This window comes from Globicephala melas, chromosome 11, assembly GCF_963455315.2.
Source record: "Globicephala melas chromosome 11, mGloMel1.2, whole genome shotgun sequence".
Classification (NCBI taxonomy): domain Eukaryota; kingdom Metazoa; phylum Chordata; class Mammalia; order Artiodactyla; family Delphinidae; genus Globicephala; species Globicephala melas.
In genome coordinates this window covers 38,557,507-38,576,012 of record NC_083324.2, presented here as the reverse complement: position 1 = coordinate 38,576,012, position 18,506 = coordinate 38,557,507, and the positions used below count along the sequence as shown (strand labels likewise).

At 58.4% G+C, this 18,506-nt stretch overlaps 2 protein-coding genes across 7 annotated transcripts in view; both read left to right on the top strand.

Moving 5' to 3' along the window:
* Positions 1–12,281, top strand: part of BSN (bassoon presynaptic cytomatrix protein) — a 91,353-nt gene extending 79,072 nt beyond the window's left edge. For both annotated transcript variants that reach the window (XM_060308525.1, XM_060308524.1), the window contains exons 6-12: positions 1,232–3,308; positions 3,614–4,419; positions 4,547–4,646; positions 5,200–5,331; positions 5,589–5,643; positions 6,008–6,100; positions 8,305–12,281. In XM_060308525.1, the coding sequence (XP_060164508.1) occupies positions 1,232–3,308; positions 3,614–4,419; positions 4,547–4,646; positions 5,200–5,331; positions 5,589–5,629 (3,156 nt within the window). In that variant the 3' untranslated portion in view covers positions 5,630–5,643; positions 6,008–6,100; positions 8,305–12,281. The remainder of the gene's footprint in view (positions 1–1,231; positions 3,309–3,613; positions 4,420–4,546; positions 4,647–5,199; positions 5,332–5,588; positions 5,644–6,007; positions 6,101–8,304) is intronic.
* Positions 12,282–14,362: 2,081 nt separating this feature from the next.
* Positions 14,363–18,506, top strand: part of APEH (acylaminoacyl-peptide hydrolase) — a 16,763-nt gene continuing 12,619 nt past the window's right edge. For 2 of the 5 annotated variants that reach the window (XR_009565701.1, XM_030867136.3), the window contains exons 1-11: positions 14,364–14,513; positions 14,589–14,721; positions 15,185–15,311; positions 15,688–15,781; positions 15,881–15,956; positions 16,046–16,209; positions 16,376–16,513; positions 16,610–16,701; positions 16,784–16,824; positions 16,909–17,030; positions 17,489–17,549. Coding sequence is in view for 4 of the 5 variants with exons in the window: in XM_030867136.3 (XP_030722996.2) it covers positions 14,502–14,513; positions 14,589–14,721; positions 15,185–15,311; positions 15,688–15,781; positions 15,881–15,956; positions 16,046–16,209; positions 16,376–16,513; positions 16,610–16,701; positions 16,784–16,824; positions 16,909–17,030; positions 17,489–17,549 (1,060 nt within the window). In the remaining variant the exon portion in view is untranslated. Of the gene's footprint in view, positions 14,514–14,588; positions 14,722–15,184; positions 15,312–15,687; positions 15,782–15,880; positions 15,957–16,045; positions 16,210–16,375; positions 16,514–16,609; positions 16,702–16,783; positions 16,825–16,908; positions 17,031–17,488; positions 17,550–18,506 lie in introns of all 5 variants that reach the window. The other 3 variants (XM_060307388.1, XM_030867137.2, XM_060307389.1) reach the window with 3 other exon arrangements.

Sequence of the window (18,506 nt, the reverse complement as noted above, 5' to 3'; positions counted from 1 at the left end):
AGGGGTGGGGGTGGGATCAGGAGTCTGGGCTGGCAGGGAAGGCACGTCAGAGAGGCAGGTGGTTTTGGCTCCGTGCTAGGGTCGGCACAGAGGTCCTATGGGCTGGCCATGGGGGTGCCACGCCACGATGGGCACTCATGGTGTGAGACCAAATGACAAAAGACAGACAACAGAGTGAGGAGTTCAAGGAGGGAAATTTATTCCATTCCATCAAAGGCCACCCTTCGTCCTGAGGTTTGGGGACACATTATCATTTCCTTTATGACATATGGTGAAAGTAGGTGGGAGGCTTTTATGTAGTTTCTTGGCAAGGTAAAAGGTAAGAAGCCTGATGTCAGTCCCCAGTGTGTTTAGGGGATTTGGGTGGCCCTTAAAACCCAGAGGCCTGGGAGCTAGAGACGATGGGAGGACCCAGGACAAAGCTTCTGGCAATGTGGACCTTTAGGCAATGTGGAGCCTCGGGCAGGTGAGGAGGACCCCATGGAGAACATGTTAGGGAGCCCTGACTGGGAAGCCAGGTAGCCAGAGATAGGGCTGGAGAGGCCCTAGAGGAGCCTGGCAGCCTCAGAGAGCGGTGGGCTGACAGGGATGTGGAGGGAGCTGGGGCCAGACCGAGGGCACAGTTTGACAGAGGGTGGTACAGGGCCACGGGAGGAGGAGAGCGGACAGGTGGCTGAATTGCATTTCACTTTAGAGAGGAGAAGGGCAGGAGGCAGAAAAGACTCGGAGCCTGCAGCACCTGACATCCAGTCAGCATGCGCCCCCTGTCATGATCCTCTAGGGAACCTGGTGGGCCCAGGACCCACTCCACTCCTGTCCATGGCCCTCCACTGCCCTTGGCTCCTGCCAGCTGCTAGGACCCAAACCCAGAGCCAGACCTGTACTCTCCTCACCTCAGTACCCTCAGTGGGAGGCGGAGGGTGGCAAGCCTGTTGGAGACGTGCTGTGTGCCAGGCCAGTATTAGACATCAGCACAGAGGGGCATCTGCTGCTTCCTCCCGTCCCACTGCCCCGAGGTCTGGGAAGGAGAAGGCCTGTAAGATGATCACAGGCCCTCCCTCCAAGGCCAGTGGGTGGGCAGGGCAGGCCTCAAGGCTGCCCGGTGAATCGGGGCACTGACGGCGTGGAGCCCAGCCCCTACCCGAGCCCAGGCGAGGGCTCTTCTACCTTGTGCCTGCCAGGCCACCCACACCGTGGGTCTCAGTGCTGCCTGCCCTTCCCTCTGTCTCAGGTGTCGGCGCTGCCACCCAACGGCCTGGTCCGCAAGGTGAAGCGGACACTGCCTAGCCCCCCTCCAGAGGAGGCTCACCTGCCCCTGGCTGGCCAGGCTCCCCCACAACTGTATGCGGCCAGCCTGCTGCAGCGTGGGCTGGTGGGGCCCGCCGCTGTCCCTGCCACCAAGGCCAGCCTGCTCCGGGAGCTGGACCGGGACCTGCGGCTGGTGGAGCACGAGTCCACCAAGCTGCGCAAGAAGCAGGCAGAGCTGGATGAGGAGGAGAAGGAGATCGACGCCAAGCTCAAGTACCTGGAGCTGGGCATCACCCAGCGCAAAGAGTCTTTGGCCAGAGACCGGGGTGGCCGTGACTACCCGCCCTTGCGTGGTCTCAGTGAGCATCGCGACTACCTGTCAGACAGTGAGCTCAACCAGCTGCGGCTCCAGGGCTGTGCCACTCCGGCTGGCCAGTATGCAGACTTCCCTGTCACTGCCGCTGCTCCTGCCACTCCCTCCGGCCCCACTGCTTTCCAGCAATCCCGGTTCCCACCTCCGGCGCCACAGTATGCTGCAGGCAGCGGTGGGCCAACACAGAATGGATTCCCAGCCCACCAGGCACCCACCTACCCTGGCCCCAGCACGTACCCAGCACCTGCCTTTCCTCCCGGCACCAGTTACCCTGCTGAGCCTGGCCTGCCAAGCCAGCAGGCTTTCCGTCCCACAGGCCATTATACAGCCCAAACACCCATGCCAACCACACAGAGCACCCTTTACCCAGTCCCGACTGACAGCCGTACCCCCCACCAGAAGCCACGCCAGACATCACTAGCCGACTTGGAGCAGAAGGTGCCCACCAACTATGAGGTGATCGCCAGCCCTGTCGTGACCATGTCTGCAGCCTCGTCTGAAACCAGCTATAGTGGCCCAGCAGTAAGCAGCAGCTATGAACAAGGAAAGGCCCCTGAGCTGCCGCGGGCCAGTGACCGTAGTGGTGTGAGCCTGAGCCCAGCCCCCACCTACCCCTCTGACTCACACTACACCAGCCTGGAGCAGAATGTCCCTCGGAACTATGTGATGATTGACGACATCAGTGAGCTGACCAAGGACAGTGCTTCCACTGCCCCTGACAGCCAGAAGCTGGAGCCCCTGGGGCCGAGCAGCAGTGGGCGTCCAGGGAAAGAGCCAGGAGAACCAGGTGTCCTTGAGGGGCCCACACTGCCCTGCTGCTATACCAGAGGGGAGGAAGAATCCGAGGAGGACTCCTACGACCCCCGTGGGAAGAGCGGCCATCACAGGAGCGTGGAGAGCAATGGCCGACTAGCTAGCACCCACTATTACAGTGACAGTGACTACAGACACGGGGCTCGAGCAGAGAAGTATATCCCAGGCCCCGTGGGGCCCAAGCATCCCTCCAAGAGCCTGGCCCCGGCTGCCGTCTCCTCAAAGCGCAGCAAGCACCGGAAGCAGGGCATGGAGCAAAAGATCTCCAAGTTCTCACCTATCGAAGAGGCCAAGGATGTAGAGTCAGACCTGGCCTCCTACCCGTCCTCTGCAGTCAGCAGCAGCCTGGCCTCTCGGGGCAGGAAGTTCCAGGACGAAATCACCTATGGGCTCAAGAAGAATGTGTATGAGCAGCAGAGGTACTATGGGGTGTCCAGCCGGGACCCAGTGGAAGAGGATGACCGCGTGTACAGTGGGAGCAGCCGGTCCCGGGTGGCATCTGCATACAGCGGGGAGAAGCTCTCCAGCCATGACGTCAGTGGCCGGGCCAAGGGATACGAGCGGGAACGGGAGGCTGTGGAGCGACTTCAAAAAGCGGGCCCCAAGCCCTCATCTCTGAGCATGGCCCATGGCCGGCCCCGGCCCCCCATGCGGAGCCAGGCCTCTGAAGAGGAGAGCCCCGTCAGCCCTTTGGGGCGGCCTCACCCTGCTGGGGGCACCCTCCCCCCGGGGGACACCTGCCCACAGTTCTGCTCCAGCCACTCCATGCCTGACGTCCAGGAGCATGTCAAGGATGGACCGCGAGCCCACGCGCATAAGTGTGAGGAGGGCTACATCCTGGATGATTCCCACTGCGTAGTTTCCGACAGCGAAGGTAATGGCAGCTGGGGGTGATTTCTGCAGATGCTCAGCACCTGGGGGGCCTGCCCGCCCGTGGGGCCCTGAGCCCTGAGATGTCTCAGTGGGGCTGGCCTGGCGCCTCACCCAGTGGGCCCTGCTGCAGGCTGCCCTTCCTGCCTGCTGCACCCGCGCCCTGGCCCGGTTGTGGGAGGGGGCTGGGGCCTGGCATTACGCTTGTGGCTGTGGCGCCCACCCTCTGTTTTCCTTGCATGGCTTCAGCTGGGCCTCCCACTGCGGCCAGCCCGGGGGTTGATGGTGTTCTGTTTTTGGTCCCTGAAGCGTATCACCTGGGCCAGGAGGAGACAGACTGGTTTGATAAGCCCCGGGATGCCCGCTCTGACCGGTTCAGGCACCACGGGGGCCACGCAGTCTCCTCCTCCTCCCAGAAGCGAGGCCCTGCCAGGCACGGCTACCACGACTACGATGAGCCCCCCGAGGAGGGCCTGTGGCCACACGATGAGGGTGGCCCAGGCCGCCATGCCTCAGCCAAGGAACACCGACACCATGGTGACCACGGGCGGCACTCAGGCCGCCACACTGGCGAGGAGCCGGGACGGCGTGCTGCCAAACCACACGTTCGAGACCTGAGTCGCCATGAGGCCCGGCCTCACCCTCAGCCCAGCCCTGCCCCGACCGTGCAGAAGAAGGGTCAGCCTGGGTACCCCAGCTCCGGTGAATATTCACAGCCATCCCGTGTTCCATCAGCGTACCATCATGCCTCTGAGAGCAAGAAGGGCTCCCGGCAGGCCCACTCAGGGCCCGCTGCACTGCAGCCAAAGCCAGAACCCCAGCTGCAGTCGCAAGGTCGGCAGGCAGCTCCAGGTCCACAGCAGTCACAGCCTCCTCCATCCAGGCAGACGCCCTCAGCAACAGCATCACGCCAGCCGCAGACACAGCAGCAGCAGCAGCAGCAGCAGCAGCAGCAGGGTCTCGGGCTACAGCCTCTGCAGCAGGCCCCTTCGCAGGCCCGCCTGCAGGAGCAGGGCCAGCCAGCTGCTCGGGGTCCGGCCCCCGCTGCCAGCCAGCCAGCAGGGAAGCCTCAGCCAGGGCCCTCGACAGCCACAGGCCCGCAGCCATCAGGGCCAGTAAGTAAGGCTCCAGTACGTGGATCCTCCCCAGGGTGGATGCTGGGACTGCAGCTTGGACAGCCCCTTGGTTCCAGGCTGGGCAGAGTTGACGCGTGGTAGCTCAGCTATGGGTTCTGTGTTGCAGCCGCGGGCAGAGCAGGCGAACGGCTCTAAAGGGACTGCCAAAGCACCCCAGCAGGGGAGACTTCCTCAGGCCCAGCCACCACCAGGACCTGGACCTGCAGGTGAGCCTGCCTTTGGATGCCCTTGGCTATGACCAAGAGTACCTGGGCTGCCCTCTTCCTGTGCTGACTGGCACCCTGAGCTCCCCTGCACTGCATGCCTTCACTGCTCTCTGAGAAGGTGCCCAGTGCACTGCAGGCCTCCCCAGCAGAAACGAGCCTGGGGTTAGAATGAGCCAATGAGATCACCAGCACTGGGGCCTTAGGGCCCAGGCAGCTCTGGGCAGGGAGCCTCGAAGGTGCTGGTGATCACAGGGCCAGGACCATGGATTCCTACTGTCTCCTTCCTTCCCCTTCCCTTCTCTCCTCTGCCTTCTCATCTTCCTCTGCCTATTCCTCCCTTTCTCCCTCTTTATCTTCCTCAGTCTCCTTTTTGCTGCTTCCTCCCACCCCCTTTCTTCCCACTCTTACCTTCCTCTCTTTATTTCTCTATCCTCCTCCTCACCCTCCACCTCACAGGGTACCCGTGGTCAGATTCCCTCTTAGCTGCTCTCCCACTCAGACGCTGAAGAGCCAGGCCAAGCACAGCTTATGATGGTGGTTTCTTTACCCCTAGGCATGAAGGCTGGAGCCAAGCCTGGAGGGACCCCAGGGGCTCCTGCCGGCCAGCCAGGTGCCGACGGGGAGAGTGTGCTCTCCAAGATCCTCCCTGGTGGGGCAGCAGAGCAGGCCGGCAAGCTGACGGAAGGTACGCACTGCCTACAGCCAGGTCCAGGGTGGACGGCTGCTCCAGGGCCCTACTCTGGCAGAGGTCGGGTCTGGGGACTGGTTCCGGGCTCAGTCACCCAGGCACAGGCCAGCCCGAGGGCCCACCTGCTGCGGCCTAGTGGTTCTCTGGGTAGTCCCTGCCCCTTAGGCTGAGCTTGGCTTCACTGTGCCAAACGGCCTTGACTAGGAGGGAGCCTAGCCCGACTTCCTGACACCTCTCTCCTTTTTCTGTCACAGCTGTGTCTGCTTTTGGCAAAAAATTCTCCTCCTTCTGGTGACCATGCCCTGCAGGGTGAGTATGAGCTGCCTGTACCCACCCTCTCCTGGTGCTCGAGTCAGGGCTCTTAAGTCCTGCGGGGTCTTCTGGGAGGAATGTGGTCTTCAGTAGTGGGTGATGTGGCCAGAGCTGCAGTGTCCTTCCCCTATGAGAGTGGGAGGAGGAAGAGGAAGAGGGACCCTGTGCACAGAGGTCCCAACATGTGGCCAACACAGTAGAGGTCCCCAGCAAAGGGAAGCCAAGGCCAACATCCCTTTGTCCTTTTCTACCACCCCTTAGCCCCCAACAGGGTTCCTAAAGCTATGAGTTGACATTAGGTTGTAGGTGGGTCCCCCTGGGATACAGCTCCTCCCAGCCCTCCTCTGTAAATGCTCCACAGGCTCTTGAAGAAATGAAGGGAGATGATATCATTGCTGTGGAAAAATCTCTGGAGTCAGAGGCCTGGGCGCAGCTCTGGACTCTGCGTATAACAGTGAGTATCAGGACTAGGGTTGGGTGAGGCAGAGGAGGGAGTGAAGGGCCAAGGCCTAGCTGACCAGACTGACCCAGTTCCTGTAAGTGTGAGCCAGGAGGGACCTGGTGGGCTTCCTTCAGCTAGGATGGGCCCAGCTGCTACCTGGGAGGCAGAGACCACTGAGCTGGCTGAGGTGAGTCAGGTAAGTAACCTTGGGAAAGGGGCCCGGCAGAGCAAACCGTGCCCCACAACTTGGGGTCTGTACACTAGGCACTGATTCGAAAGCCCCGTCCTTGAGGCCTAGTGCTGGGACCTTTGCTCCAGACATTCAGATGAGGCTGGAGTCCTCAAACCCTGCAGAGCTTAGCACTCCTTGGTGTGACGTCAAGATACAATTGGCTTCACAGGCTGAGTTCAAGACCTGCAAGGTGGAAAAGCAGAATGAGTGGAGAGGCAGACAGGAAAGGGATGGAGTGGAAAGGGAGGTCACCCAGACAGGAGTCTCAGCTCCAGACCAGGTCAGCCCAGGGAGAGAGTGGAAGGGCCTCAGGATGGGAGCCCTGGCTCTCTCTGGGCTGCAATGGCCAAAGCAGGATCTGAAGCCTCTGCCTAGAGCCTCCTCTGGACCTGGCCTTGCCTCTGGGCGGGAAGGAGGAAGCGGTACATCATGCAGGATGGCAGGGAGGGTAGGCTGGCTGTTGGTGCTGCTCTGCGCACAGCCAGGGACCACCTCCTCCCATTCCATAGCCTTGGGACCCTCTTCCTACCGCGCCTTTGCGAATTCTACTGTTAAAGAGTATGGAGGTGTGGGTGCTTCTCATAGTGAGCAGGTGTGTGTTTGGCAGGGCCAGGCACTCAACAAGCAAATCACGAGGGAGCGCTGGGGCCAGCAAGGGCCTTTGCCCAGGCCTGGCCTGCTTGTGGGAGGGAGCTAGGTGTAGTGCCAAAAGGGCCACCTATCTCTGGAGGACTAGCAGGGAAACTGGAAAGGTCCAGTTTCCCATCCATTTATTCATTTATTCAATAAATGTTTGTCAGGCCCTAGGTAGGTGCTGGGCCCTGTTCTGAGTTCTGGGGATCCAGCAGGGAACAAGACCAAGTCCCTGCCCTCTCAAGCTGACAGCCCGTTAAGAGGGGCAGAGAATAAATAAGTTTTTAAAAAATGAGATTAAAAGATAATTTCTGAAGGTTATAAGTGTTCTGAAGCCAGGGACGCAGGGTTATGGCATGGAGGGGGCCACTCTAGAGAAAGTGGTCAGTGATGGGTAAGGCTCAAGGGAGGAGAAGAGGCTGCTGTGGGATGTGCCCAGTGAGGGAACAGCACCCACAGAGGCTCTGATGAGACAGATAGGCCTCAGGGACAGACAAAAGGCCAGCACAGCTAGATCCACAGTGGAGGGGAGAGATGGTCGGGGTGACGTCAGAGGGGGCAGGAGCCAGCTGGGGTGGGCTTTGTAGGCGAAAGTAAAGAGCCCGGAACTTATTCTAATTAGAGTAGCCACAGTGCAGCACCTCAGTGTTCTTCCTGCCTTCACCCCACGACAGCGGGCTCCCTGACACTTTCCCACCCAGCTGGATGTTTCCTCTGAGTTGCCCTGAAACAGGTATGAAATCAGAAGTTGTGCTGAAGGGAGGGGAAAGAGGGGCAGCCCATGGACCAGGTCTATGGCAGGACCCACCTTGGGTGTAGGGCACTGTTACCAGGGGGGGAAAGGAACCACTTGCGTCGTTCCTTTTGTTCTGTGTCCTGTCACACGATGTGCGTGGGCTACTGAGACCACTAACTTTGTAATTAAAAGAATCACCCTCAAGTTCTGGCATTTGGCTGAGTGGGCCAAGTGGTCAGTGCTTCTGTGAGTGTCTATCTCCTGGTGTCTTCTGTGGAAATTTCAGAAGTGGGCTGGGAGAGGCTTGTTGTTTTAAACAAAATCCCATCTCCCTCACTCTTAAGAAACAAAAAGCAACTTGTGTTAAAGAAATGGCCCTTCCTGGCCAACCTGATTCTTTCTTCCTGATCTTCTCTTTATGACCTCAAACCTGCCCAAGCACCCCTCTCCCCCAGCCTCAGTGGGGTGGGATCCCGTGGGTGAGGAGGAGCCAGGCCGTCAGCTTGTGGCAGACAGCTGGAAGGAGTGCGGGCGGGAAGCAGCTGTCCACAGTTCTTGACAAAATTCTTCTGTCTTTCCTGTTTCCTTTCCCCCTCCCCCCTTTTCTCCTCCAAGCATCTACAATCTGGCAAACCTTGGCCCAAAGACTCACACCAGGTGGGACGTGGCAGGCGGGCCTCAGTTGAGGACGGGATGTTTTCTAACAGCAGCTGCCGGGGTGAAACATCTGTTGGTCAAGTGGGACCATTGGCCCAGGGGGACCTGTGATTGTCTTTCCAGAGACCCTGCTCTCCTCAGGGCACCACCTTCAAGGCGTAGCCGTCGTTGGGAGGGAGGAACCCTCTCTTCAGGCCCTGTCACGCGGCAGTCTTGCTGCTCTTCCCACAGCCGCCTTCCGCGGCCTGGCCAGCCAGGCTACCAATGCGTTATACACAGAGTTTGGGCGCGCGCAGCCTGTTTTTGACGGACGCTGCCCTCCCTCCACAATGCCAGAAGTTTTTCCACAGCCTTGGAGAGGGGCTTTGACTGAGGGCTGGGGGCCCTGGGCTCCGTTTCCTTCACATTCCAGCTGGCCCAGATCCCTCTGTGGCCACAGGGCCCTGCCCCCTTCACCCTGCCCCCTGGGTGACACCGGAGCAGACTTCCATGTGGCTAGCGTGGGATTGGGAGAACTTTACAAACATTAGGACCTAACACTGTCTCATCGCTGAAATAAGAGGCCATAGCACCGAAAAGCAGCGTGGGCGCTGGCTGAGGCTTCTCCCAGCCCGTGGGTGGCCGCGTGCTAGCACGCCCGCCACCATCTTCAAAGCCATCACCCCCAGTCATCGTGAGCATCCCAGCGGCACCACCATTGTCTCGACCAGCCGGCTCCTCGTTCGTACACCTGGGGATTTCTTTTGATTTCAAGAACAGCCTTAATTATTTCAGTTTGATTTAAGTGTATACCTCATAAACATTGTTCTTTTATTTCTCCCCCCACCCTTTCTCTCTTCGCTCTCTCGGCTCACCTCCTTGCCTCTCCCCTCCACCACCACCTTGTGACTGATGGTTTGGTTCCCTCTCTGCTCTGCCCCTGCTCAGCATGGGGAGAATATTGACTTAGAAGCAATAGTGGGCAGCAGGCCACCAAGAGCACAACCCCAGGGCGGGGTCTAGGGAGGCCCCTCAGCCCGCCTCTGTTTACCGTGCAACTCCAGTCCTTCTTAAGCCATCACCAGTGGACATGCTCAGAGCAGAGGGGCCAGGGCTTCTGCCAGCCAAGGGAAGGGCCCAGGGCCCTGTGCTGGGGAGTGTGGCACCGTCCATCCACCTGGTGGACTGGGCAGTGTTCCTCCCTGAGGCCCTTCCCTTAGGGGCCTCCCTTCACCTTGGGCACAGCCACAAGTCTCATCTCTAACGTTCTATGCAATGAAATATAAACCCTCAAAGACAACTGTTAATATTTATTAAATTCTGTGTTATGTATAAGGAGTTAATTGCAAACCTGCAATTGAGAAACTGGATAGATATGCTCATATCAAACCCCTCGCTCCCTTCCCCCTCCCCTGCTCCCACTGTGTATGTGAAATTCTCAGTCTGTGGCATGTTCGACCTGTGGCAGGACTCGCTGCTGCCAGGCGAGTCACCGCCTGTCCCGCAGTGGAGCATGCACAGCTCGCAGCTTCTTTGCACGATTTCATCCATTTTCAATGCTCGACCCTCTTGCTTGGAGTTCTTTTTGTCTCAGAACCTCTCCTTCAGGAGTGCTTCTAGCTAACTTCTGCACGAGCTAGTGAGGACCCGCCGGAATTGCTGCCTGAGCATGCCAGGCTGTGGGCCCGGCAGTACAAGGCCCCACACCCTCTGCAGGTTTCTCTGACCAAGATGTCTCTGAGGAGACATGTGGTGGGAGCCCGCACAGGATGTGTGCGTGTGAACATTCGGAAGGTTTGCTGTAGGATTTCCATCTGTAAGTCACTCCCCCACTTATCCCAGCCCTGAGCCAGAGACATCTGGTCGCCCCTTCCCAGCAGGGCACTGCTGAAGAGCAGAGCTGGGCTGCGTCTGTAGCCAGAGGGACAGAGGCCAAGGGTAGGGCCCAGCTCCTGACTGCACTTCTCCTTTGTGGCTGGGAGGCTCAAAGGTCTGTGAGCCAGGAGATCTGGCCAGGGGGCCAGAGAATGCTCAGGAAGAGCTGGAGTTTTGGCATTTGTGGTGAGGACAGCTGACAGTGTCATCTTTGATCAGAGTGCATATTCACATAGACAGTGGCTTCAAGCTGAGTTTCTTGGGAAGCTTCTCAATAACAAAACTTACAGAAGGTTCTGTTGTGACACTCTCTGCATCTGTCTCCAGGACCTAAACTCCCTGCCAGCCCCTATCTCTGAAGCCTAAGTATCCCACTGCTCATCAGCTTCTCTAAGACTGAGCCAAGAGTGTGGCAGGTGGTAGCTGCCCGACCCCTCCAGGCCTGGCCTTCCTCCAGAGCGCTCTGGTTTGCACCATGCATTTCTCAGGGGTCCACATTTCTCATTCTTTCCCATAAGGTCTACAAACCCCTTCAGAGAGGGATCCTGGCCCACCTCTGGCAGCTGTGGATGAGATAGGAGGCTGTCAACCCTTGTGTTGGGCCTAAGACCCCGCCCTTCTGGATTTGGGCTTCACCCATCCAACGGGACACCTGCCTCATCCCAGAGCTCAGGCCTGGGCTGTATGAGGCCATCTGTGCAAGGGCTGAAGGAGGCCACCATCTGGCACCTCTGACCACCCAGGGCCAGGTCTTTGTGGGGATGTGCCTAGTGGCTGGATACATGAGGGACTAATGCAGCGATCCTCCCGATAAAAGGCCAAGGGATGGGACCAGGAGCAGGGAACAGGCAGGGAGATGACAGCAGGTCAGCCTCCATCAAAGCTAGTTTCACGCTCTCCAATGTTGACGCTTCAGCAAATCTCCTTTCTGGCCAAGCTTTCTGAGTTTGAAATTTCTGACATCTGCCACTCCCTAACCCCCAGTGTATCCACAGGACACATCTGTGCCTATCACCCCTTGTGAAGGTGGCTGGAGCAGGCCTCTGGGCCACAGGTGTCCTGGCCCTTGTGTGGATACAGCTGCGGCTCTGGGGGCCAGAGGCTGAGGGACCAGCATTCGATGCCTTGGGCAGTGGGGAGCACCAAGCACATTTCCACATGGGCAAGGGGTTCTCTGGGATGCAATCCAGGCCTTCTCTACACCCTCTCCCGACCCAGTGTCATGAACAAGGGCACTGCCGCCTCTGTCTACTTCAGGGCCTAATGCATTCACAGTGACACCCCGCTTCCCCACCATCCACTTAGTCCTTGGGAAGAGAGGGTGGTCTCAGGGCCCATGATGACTGGGCAGCAGTGGCAGCAACCATGGCCTGTCTTCTGGAGCCTGTGGGGAGTTTTCCAGGCAGATTCTTTACCATGACAACAAGGTCCTGGCCTGTTGGCCCCTCCCTTGCCCTCGTGCCCCCTCCCCCCATTCTGTAAATACTTGTCATTGTGGACTCCGACAGGGTCAGAGGGACAGGCCTGACCAACTGAAACTCCTCAGAGATATCACTTCTGTCTCCCTGGGTACCAGCAGCCCTGCTGCCATGTGCACTGGGGTGGCACTGGAGAGCCATGGAAGTCATGAGATATTGTGTGTGTGTGCATGTGAACAAGTGTGTGAGTGTGTATGTGTGTGTGTGTCTGCCTCATTTGGCCTCTGGGATCAAATCAGCTCCTTCTCTCTAAGTGCAGTGCCCTGGAGAGTGGTGGCCGCCCAATGCCTTTCCTCTGCTAGCTTCCATGTCTTGTTTTTGCTTCCCCCTCACTCCTTCCCTGCCTCCCTTCTTTCCTCTCTCCCTTTCTTTCCTTCTCTCCTTCTTTATTTGAGGGGGGAAGAGTGCTGTACAAAGTCAAACAAACAAGTTTACAGTTGTAAGTGCAATGAATGACCCGAGTCCTCCACATGACCTTGTGAATCGTGTGCCGTCCTCCTGTGCTCTGTGAGAACTCGTGGTACTTCAGTGTCCCTCCCCCTGTATTGTAACAAGGTAATTCTGTGGTATCAGAATAAAAGGACTTGATATAAACAACCTACAGACTGTCTCTGGGATGGTTTCTGAAACGGGAAGGCGTAGGCAGAGGAACAAATCCCCAAACTGTGACAGTCCTATCTTTTCACAGTTAAAGGGAAAAGAGTGAAAAGGCAAAGTTGCAGAAGTACTGGCAAGGCCAGGGCTGAGTTCATACCAATCTGTCCAAAGACAGTGGGCCTCTCCACAAAGGCGCCCCAAGGCAGGTTTAATGCTTGGACCTGGAGGGAGCGGTTAGCTCACTGGGCAGACTGCTGAGGGACTGTGCCTCCACAGCCTTTGAGTGTCGGGGCTGCACAAACAGCTTTCTAGGGCCTGGTTCCCTGGGGAAGCAGGTGAGCAGGTGCTGCCCCCTGGTGTTGCCAACAAGCCCTACACCTGTCTGCCTTGCTGTGTCCACTCCAACCCCCAAACTCTTGGGGGCTGCTAGATCTTAGTCCTTCCTCAGGATGGGAGAGCCTCCTTATCAAAGTAACCCAGAGTTGCTAGAAATTTTTTAAAACACAGATAAATGAAACGAGTATCAGCCTCACCTCTGGCCTTCCCTAAAGTTAGTATCTTGATGCATGTCTTTCCTTCCTGTTTGTGTTTTTCTTTTTCATTTTAAACAGAAGCCAGAAGGCACAGTACTTACTGTTTTCTAGCCTCCTGCTTACTTCTACACATTCATTCCAAGTATTTAGATGTTCATCCTCCAGTGCCCGGCCTCCAGAGAGCTGCACCATGAGTTTACAGCCAGTCTACTGCACATGCCCTCAAGGACAGGCACCATGTTCCCAGTTTTCCTGTTATAAACAATGCTGTAATGAACATCCTAGTTTCCAACTTTCCACCCAGATTGGTGGCTGGGGCCACTCTTTCTGCTCCCAGTTCTGGCCTTAACAGCCCTGCACACACTGGATGCTCACAAGTTAAGTGGCCTCAGAAAGTGGAAACTGTTTTTAGTTAACTAATCCAATGGAAGGAGAAGCTGCAGGCCAGTCAAGTGGGATCTCAGTCAAAGGCAAGGCAGGGTGCAGGGAGCCAGGGCCCTGAGGTGTGGAAGACCAGCCAGGCTCAGGGTATATGGAGGAGGGGACATCCGTTGCTGCTGGCCTGACCGCTGCCCAGCCTCTCCTGCCTTCTTCTGCCATTGTAACCTGCCCAGTCCAGTGCCACTGTCCTGAGGGAGCCTGCCTGCCCAGGTTTTTCTTTCCACAGGAAGCTCTCTGGTTCTGGGTGGAGCCTGACCCCCCAGGCCCTCTACACCCAAGAACTTGGGCTGAGGCCTGGGAAGGCAGACAGAGGCCCACACGCTCATGATCCCCAGCAAGGTGCCACTGAGCGGGGCGGGTGAGGGCTGCAGGGGCAGATAGCTTCTGGGGTAGGCCTAGTGGCCGATAAGACCAGGCGACACCCTGTTACCTTTGCACCCGCCCTTCTTTGCCCCACGCCCCGGAGCTCCAGGGCTCGAGCTCTGTGCCCCCTGCCAGGAGCGCACCTCTGCCCTTCTTTTCTCGTCGGCCTGAGGGCCCCTCCAGAGCAGGGCCTGGCACCGTCTGGTGAATGCTTGCCCCGTAATGGACCAGAAGGACCCGACAGTTAGCCTCCGGGCTGCGGAAGACCCCAGCTGGGGCTGACTTCGGCTTGCACCCTGCCTCTCACGCCCCCGCCCCTCATCTCTCTTTTCCTCGACTTTACCCTCGCAGGGCTCAGCCCCGCCCTCCCACCCCACCCCCGTGTCTTCGGAGTCCTCGGTCCGCAGCCTCTCAGGACCTGCCCCCGGATGCTTAGGGCCCACCCCCGTCCGGCCTCATCTGCCCTCCTCCCGTGGGCCCTGTCGTTCTTCACACACCTCGCCCCTCCCTACAGACCCGCTCCTTTATTCCGTTTCGACAGCGCCACCCCTTCTCCTCGGAAACCCCATTCCCTCCCCTCCCAGTAATAGGCCGGGCCTTGGCCCACAGAGCTCGCCTCTCTCCAGCCTAGCCCACCCCGAAAGGCCTGCTCCTTTCCCCGAGGTCCCTGCTCTTCCCCTCCAGGACTCCTGGGGCCGCAGCTCCAACTTGTTCCTCGCAGGCCCCACCTCCTTACCATCGAGGCCCTGCCCCTCGTCTAATCGTCCTCGCTCATTCGTCGAAAGTCCCGCCCCTCTCACTGTGCGGCAAGGCCGCGGCGGAGACTGGCCGGGCCTCTCACTTCCGGGCGCCTGAACGCCCCGCCTCACCCCGGCGGCCCAGAGCCACCATGGAGCGGCAGGTGAGGGAGCGGCCCGCGGTTCCCGTGGTCTTTGCAGCCCGGGCCGGGCCTGACCCTGCTGTGTCCCCTGCGCAGGTGCTGCTGAACGAGCCCGAAGAGGCGGCGGCGCTGTACCGGGACCTTAGCCGCCAGCCCGCGCTGAGCGCCGCCTGCCTGGGCCCGGAGGTCACCACGCAGTACGGGGGTTGTTACCGGACGGTGCACACTGGTGTGTGTATGGAGGGGAGTCGGTGGAGAGGAGGGGGGCGTGGAGGGCTAGCTGCCTGACAGTGCACACGGGTGTGTGGAGAAGGCCGGGCTTGGAGAGTGTGGGTGTGGAACAGTGCATCCGTAAGAGGTCTGTGCACACAGGTGTATGGGGGGGCGGCCTATTTGGGGTATTATGGGATGGTGCCCATGAGTGCAGAGTGTGGGCCTTGTAAGGGTCACCCCCGTCATCGTATCCCACACCTGCTCTCAAGATTCTAGGGTGGATGCTAGGAGCAGTAATCGTTTCTCTCCAAGACGTTGTCAGCCTAGGCTCTGGAGGCCTAGACTTGAGAGTTGTGGCCAAGTGTTGCCCATCCTGCCCCCCAGAATATCTGGAGATAGACTGAGAGAGGTGGGGTAGGGGAGGGGGTAGCCTGTGCTGGGACTGGTCAAGTTGAGCAGCCTCATGCCTCTTCTCGCAGAGTGGACCCAGAGGGACCTGGAACGCATGGAGAACATCCGATTCTGCCGCCAGTACCTGGTGTTCCATGATGCGGACTCAGTGGTGTTTGCAGGGCCTGCAGGCAACAGTGTGGAGACCCGGGGCGAGTAAGTTTGAAGGAGGAAGCTTGTAGGCAAGGCCATGGCCATCTGCAAGCCTTTTATGAATGCCCACCCTGTGCCTTGGTGTGGGTAGGGCCCAGAAGGGAAGCCAGGAGCCAGATCCCTGACCCTTGGGAGCTCAGGTAGTAGTGACATGGTCACAAGCATTGGAGGCTTGCTCCAAACTTGGGCTGGGACTAGAGTCCCTGCCCCAGGGAAGGGAGGCAAGGCAGCTGCCGTGGTAGGGCTAGAAGGGCTGCAGGGGCGGTTGTGGGCCAGAGCCTCAAGAATCTTGTCTAAGAGGTTGTGGCCAATAAGGGGACAGGATGGGTTATCACTGGGTGGGAGGTAATACTGACCTGCTCCCCTACATCCTCCTCAGGCTGCTGAGCAGAGAATCTCCTTCAGGCACCATGAAAGCTGTGCTGCGCAAGGCTGGAGGGCCGGGCGCTGGGGAGGAGAAGCAGTTTTTGGAGGTAAGTCTGCATAGGACCACGTGGTGGGTAACTGGGGGCTCAGTCCCACGGATAAGGCTCTGTTGGAGGATAGGCAACCTGACTCCCAGATGTCCTTAGGTTTGGGAGAAGAACCGGAAGCTCAAGAGCTTCAACCTGTCAGCGCTGGAGAAACATGGGCTGGTTTATGAGGATGGTGAGGCATCTGGCTGGTGAGCAGGCAGGGCGGACAGGAGGGGCAGCCATAGCCCAGGGCTCCCCCTGATTGGCCTTCCTTGCACCCAGACTGCTTTGGCTGCCTGTCCTGGTCGCACTCGGAGACACACTTATTATACGTGGCAGAGAAGAAGCGCCCCAAGGCTGAGTCCTTCTTTCAGACCAAAGCCTTGGACGTCAGTGGCAGCGATGACGAGGTGGCCAGGCTGAAGAAGCCCGACCAGGCCATTAAGGTGCTCATGGCCATGGCCAGTCCATGAAGGCCCCTCAGGGCAGTGCTGGGGTCCACTATGCTCTCTGCCCACACTGTGCCTATCAGAACCAGGGAGGTACTGGCTTCTAGGGGGCAGGGCCATCTCCTGCAGGACAGCCTGGGCAATGAGTGTCTTGTGTTCTCAGGGGGATCAATTTTTATTTTACGAAGATTGGGGAGAAAACTTGGTTTCCAAAAGCACTCCTGTACTCTGTGTGCTGGATGTCGAGAGTGGCAACATCTCTGTGCTTGAGGGGGTCCCTGAGAGTGTGTCCCCTGGACAGGTTAGTGCTGACTTGGCCTACATGACTCCGAAAGTCTGGGGCCCCTGCCTGAGCTACTGTCCCTTGTTCACACCTGCCCTGTGGTCTTGTTTACAGGCATTCTGGGCCCCTGGAGACACAGGTGTTGTGTTTGTGGGCTGGTGGCATGAGCCCTTCCGGCTGGGCATCCGCTTCTGCACCAATCGAAGGTGAGGACAGTCGAAGGGGCAGGGCAGGGGGCCTTGCAGCTCAGACTGGCCTTGAAGCTGAGTGTCTCTCTGGTGGTTCCAGGTCAGCCCTGTACTATGTAGACCTCATCGGGGGGAAGTGTGGTAAGTGCTGGCACCTACCTGTGCTTCACTGACACACACTGGCCCTGGCAGCCTGCATGATGCTTGCATTTCTGTCTGGTCCAGAGCTCCTCTCGGATGACTCTCTGGCTGTCTCTTCTCCCCGGCTGAGCCCAGACCAATGTCGCATCGTCTACCTGAGGTTCCCATCTCTGGTCCCGCATCAGCAGTGTGGGCAGTTGTGCCTGGTGAGCTGGGGTGGGGGTGGGGGGAGGTCAGCAAGAGGAGGGGATGGCAGATGAGAGCTGAAGGGTCAGCTTCATCTCCCCATGGCCTCCTCAGTGGACCTCCTGTCCTGGGTACAGTGATGGTGTGAGTTCTGCCTTTCCTTCTCTCCAGGCAAGGCCTGGAGGCTGAGAGTGCTGTCATGGGGGCTCTGCACAATCAAAACTCACCACCTTGAGAGCATCCTCTGTCTACGAGAATGCTCCTCCCTTTGCTTCTCATCTGCACGTGGCCAGGCTCTGCAAGGGGCTGGGATATAATGGGCAGTTACAGAGTCTCAGTCCTTGTAAAAGGGCCCCTCCAGACATCTGCTCCAGGTCACCAGAAAGGAGATACATCAGGCCTCTCTCAGGTCCTCCCCTCCCTGCCCTGAGGGCACTGCCAGTCCCCTGGTGAGCCTGACCATTGTGTTCTGTTGCAGTATGACTGGTATACCAGGGTCACCTCCGTGGTGGTGGACGTTGTGCCTCGGCAGCTGGGAGGTAAGGGGTGTCGGCTGGGTGGGTGCCAAGGAACATGCAGTTCTGTTTTCCTGCCATCTGTTATCCCTGCTCAGGGCCAGCCTCCTCAGCTCTTCCTGCCTGGGTTCCTTCTGAAGTCTCCCCGCTGCTGGGCCAGCCCCAGGTTCAGCCTCTGCAGGGGGTGGGGCCATTACTATAGGGAATGGTTCTCATAGAAGGTCAGCTGGACCAAAGCTGAGATCCGAGTGGCCCAAGCTGGCTGAGGCTTGAGATTATTTCACTTGTGCCGCAGCCCATAGATTTATCTTGTTTTTCCAGTGGCTGCTTAAAGCCACTGCTCCTTCAAGGGGTCTCGGAAAGTACACTAGATTGGCAGGTCCTGCCCCAAGGGTGCTCATTCTCCCACTCCCAGCCCCCACCCCAGCGTTTGTCTAGTCCAAGCCCTTGAGGCAGCAGGGTCTCTGGGAGGGTGGCTCTTGGCTGACAAGCTCCAGTCACAGTCTCGGGTGCTCACAACTCTGCTTGGGATCCCAGACTATCCCAAGGACGTGAGGGGTGAGTCTCTTGTTTTCTTAGGCCGCCTGGTCAGTTCCAGGAGTCAAGGACAAGGGATGGCCTCCTTTTCCTGTCTTTGGGTTACAGGGATGCAGCAGTGGGGACCTGGTCTGAATCCGAACTCTGCCCCTTATTAGCTGTGTGTTCTTGGACAGTATCCTGACCCCCTGATCTTCCATTTATTTATGTGAGGAGAGGGTGGTTGTTCCTGCCTTCTTTGTAGGATTGTAGTGAGGGGTAAATGAGTGATGATGTTAGAGGGTAGGATTTATTCAGGCCCGAGTGCCAGGTACTCTGCTAAGTACGGTTAGAGACAGACAGGTGTCTTGGTTACAGCATCCGCTGCCTCCTAGCGGCCCTTAAGAGCAGCTCAGAGGAATGCCAGTGCATTCAGTTTCTATCAGAAGCTCTTCAGCTCCGCCT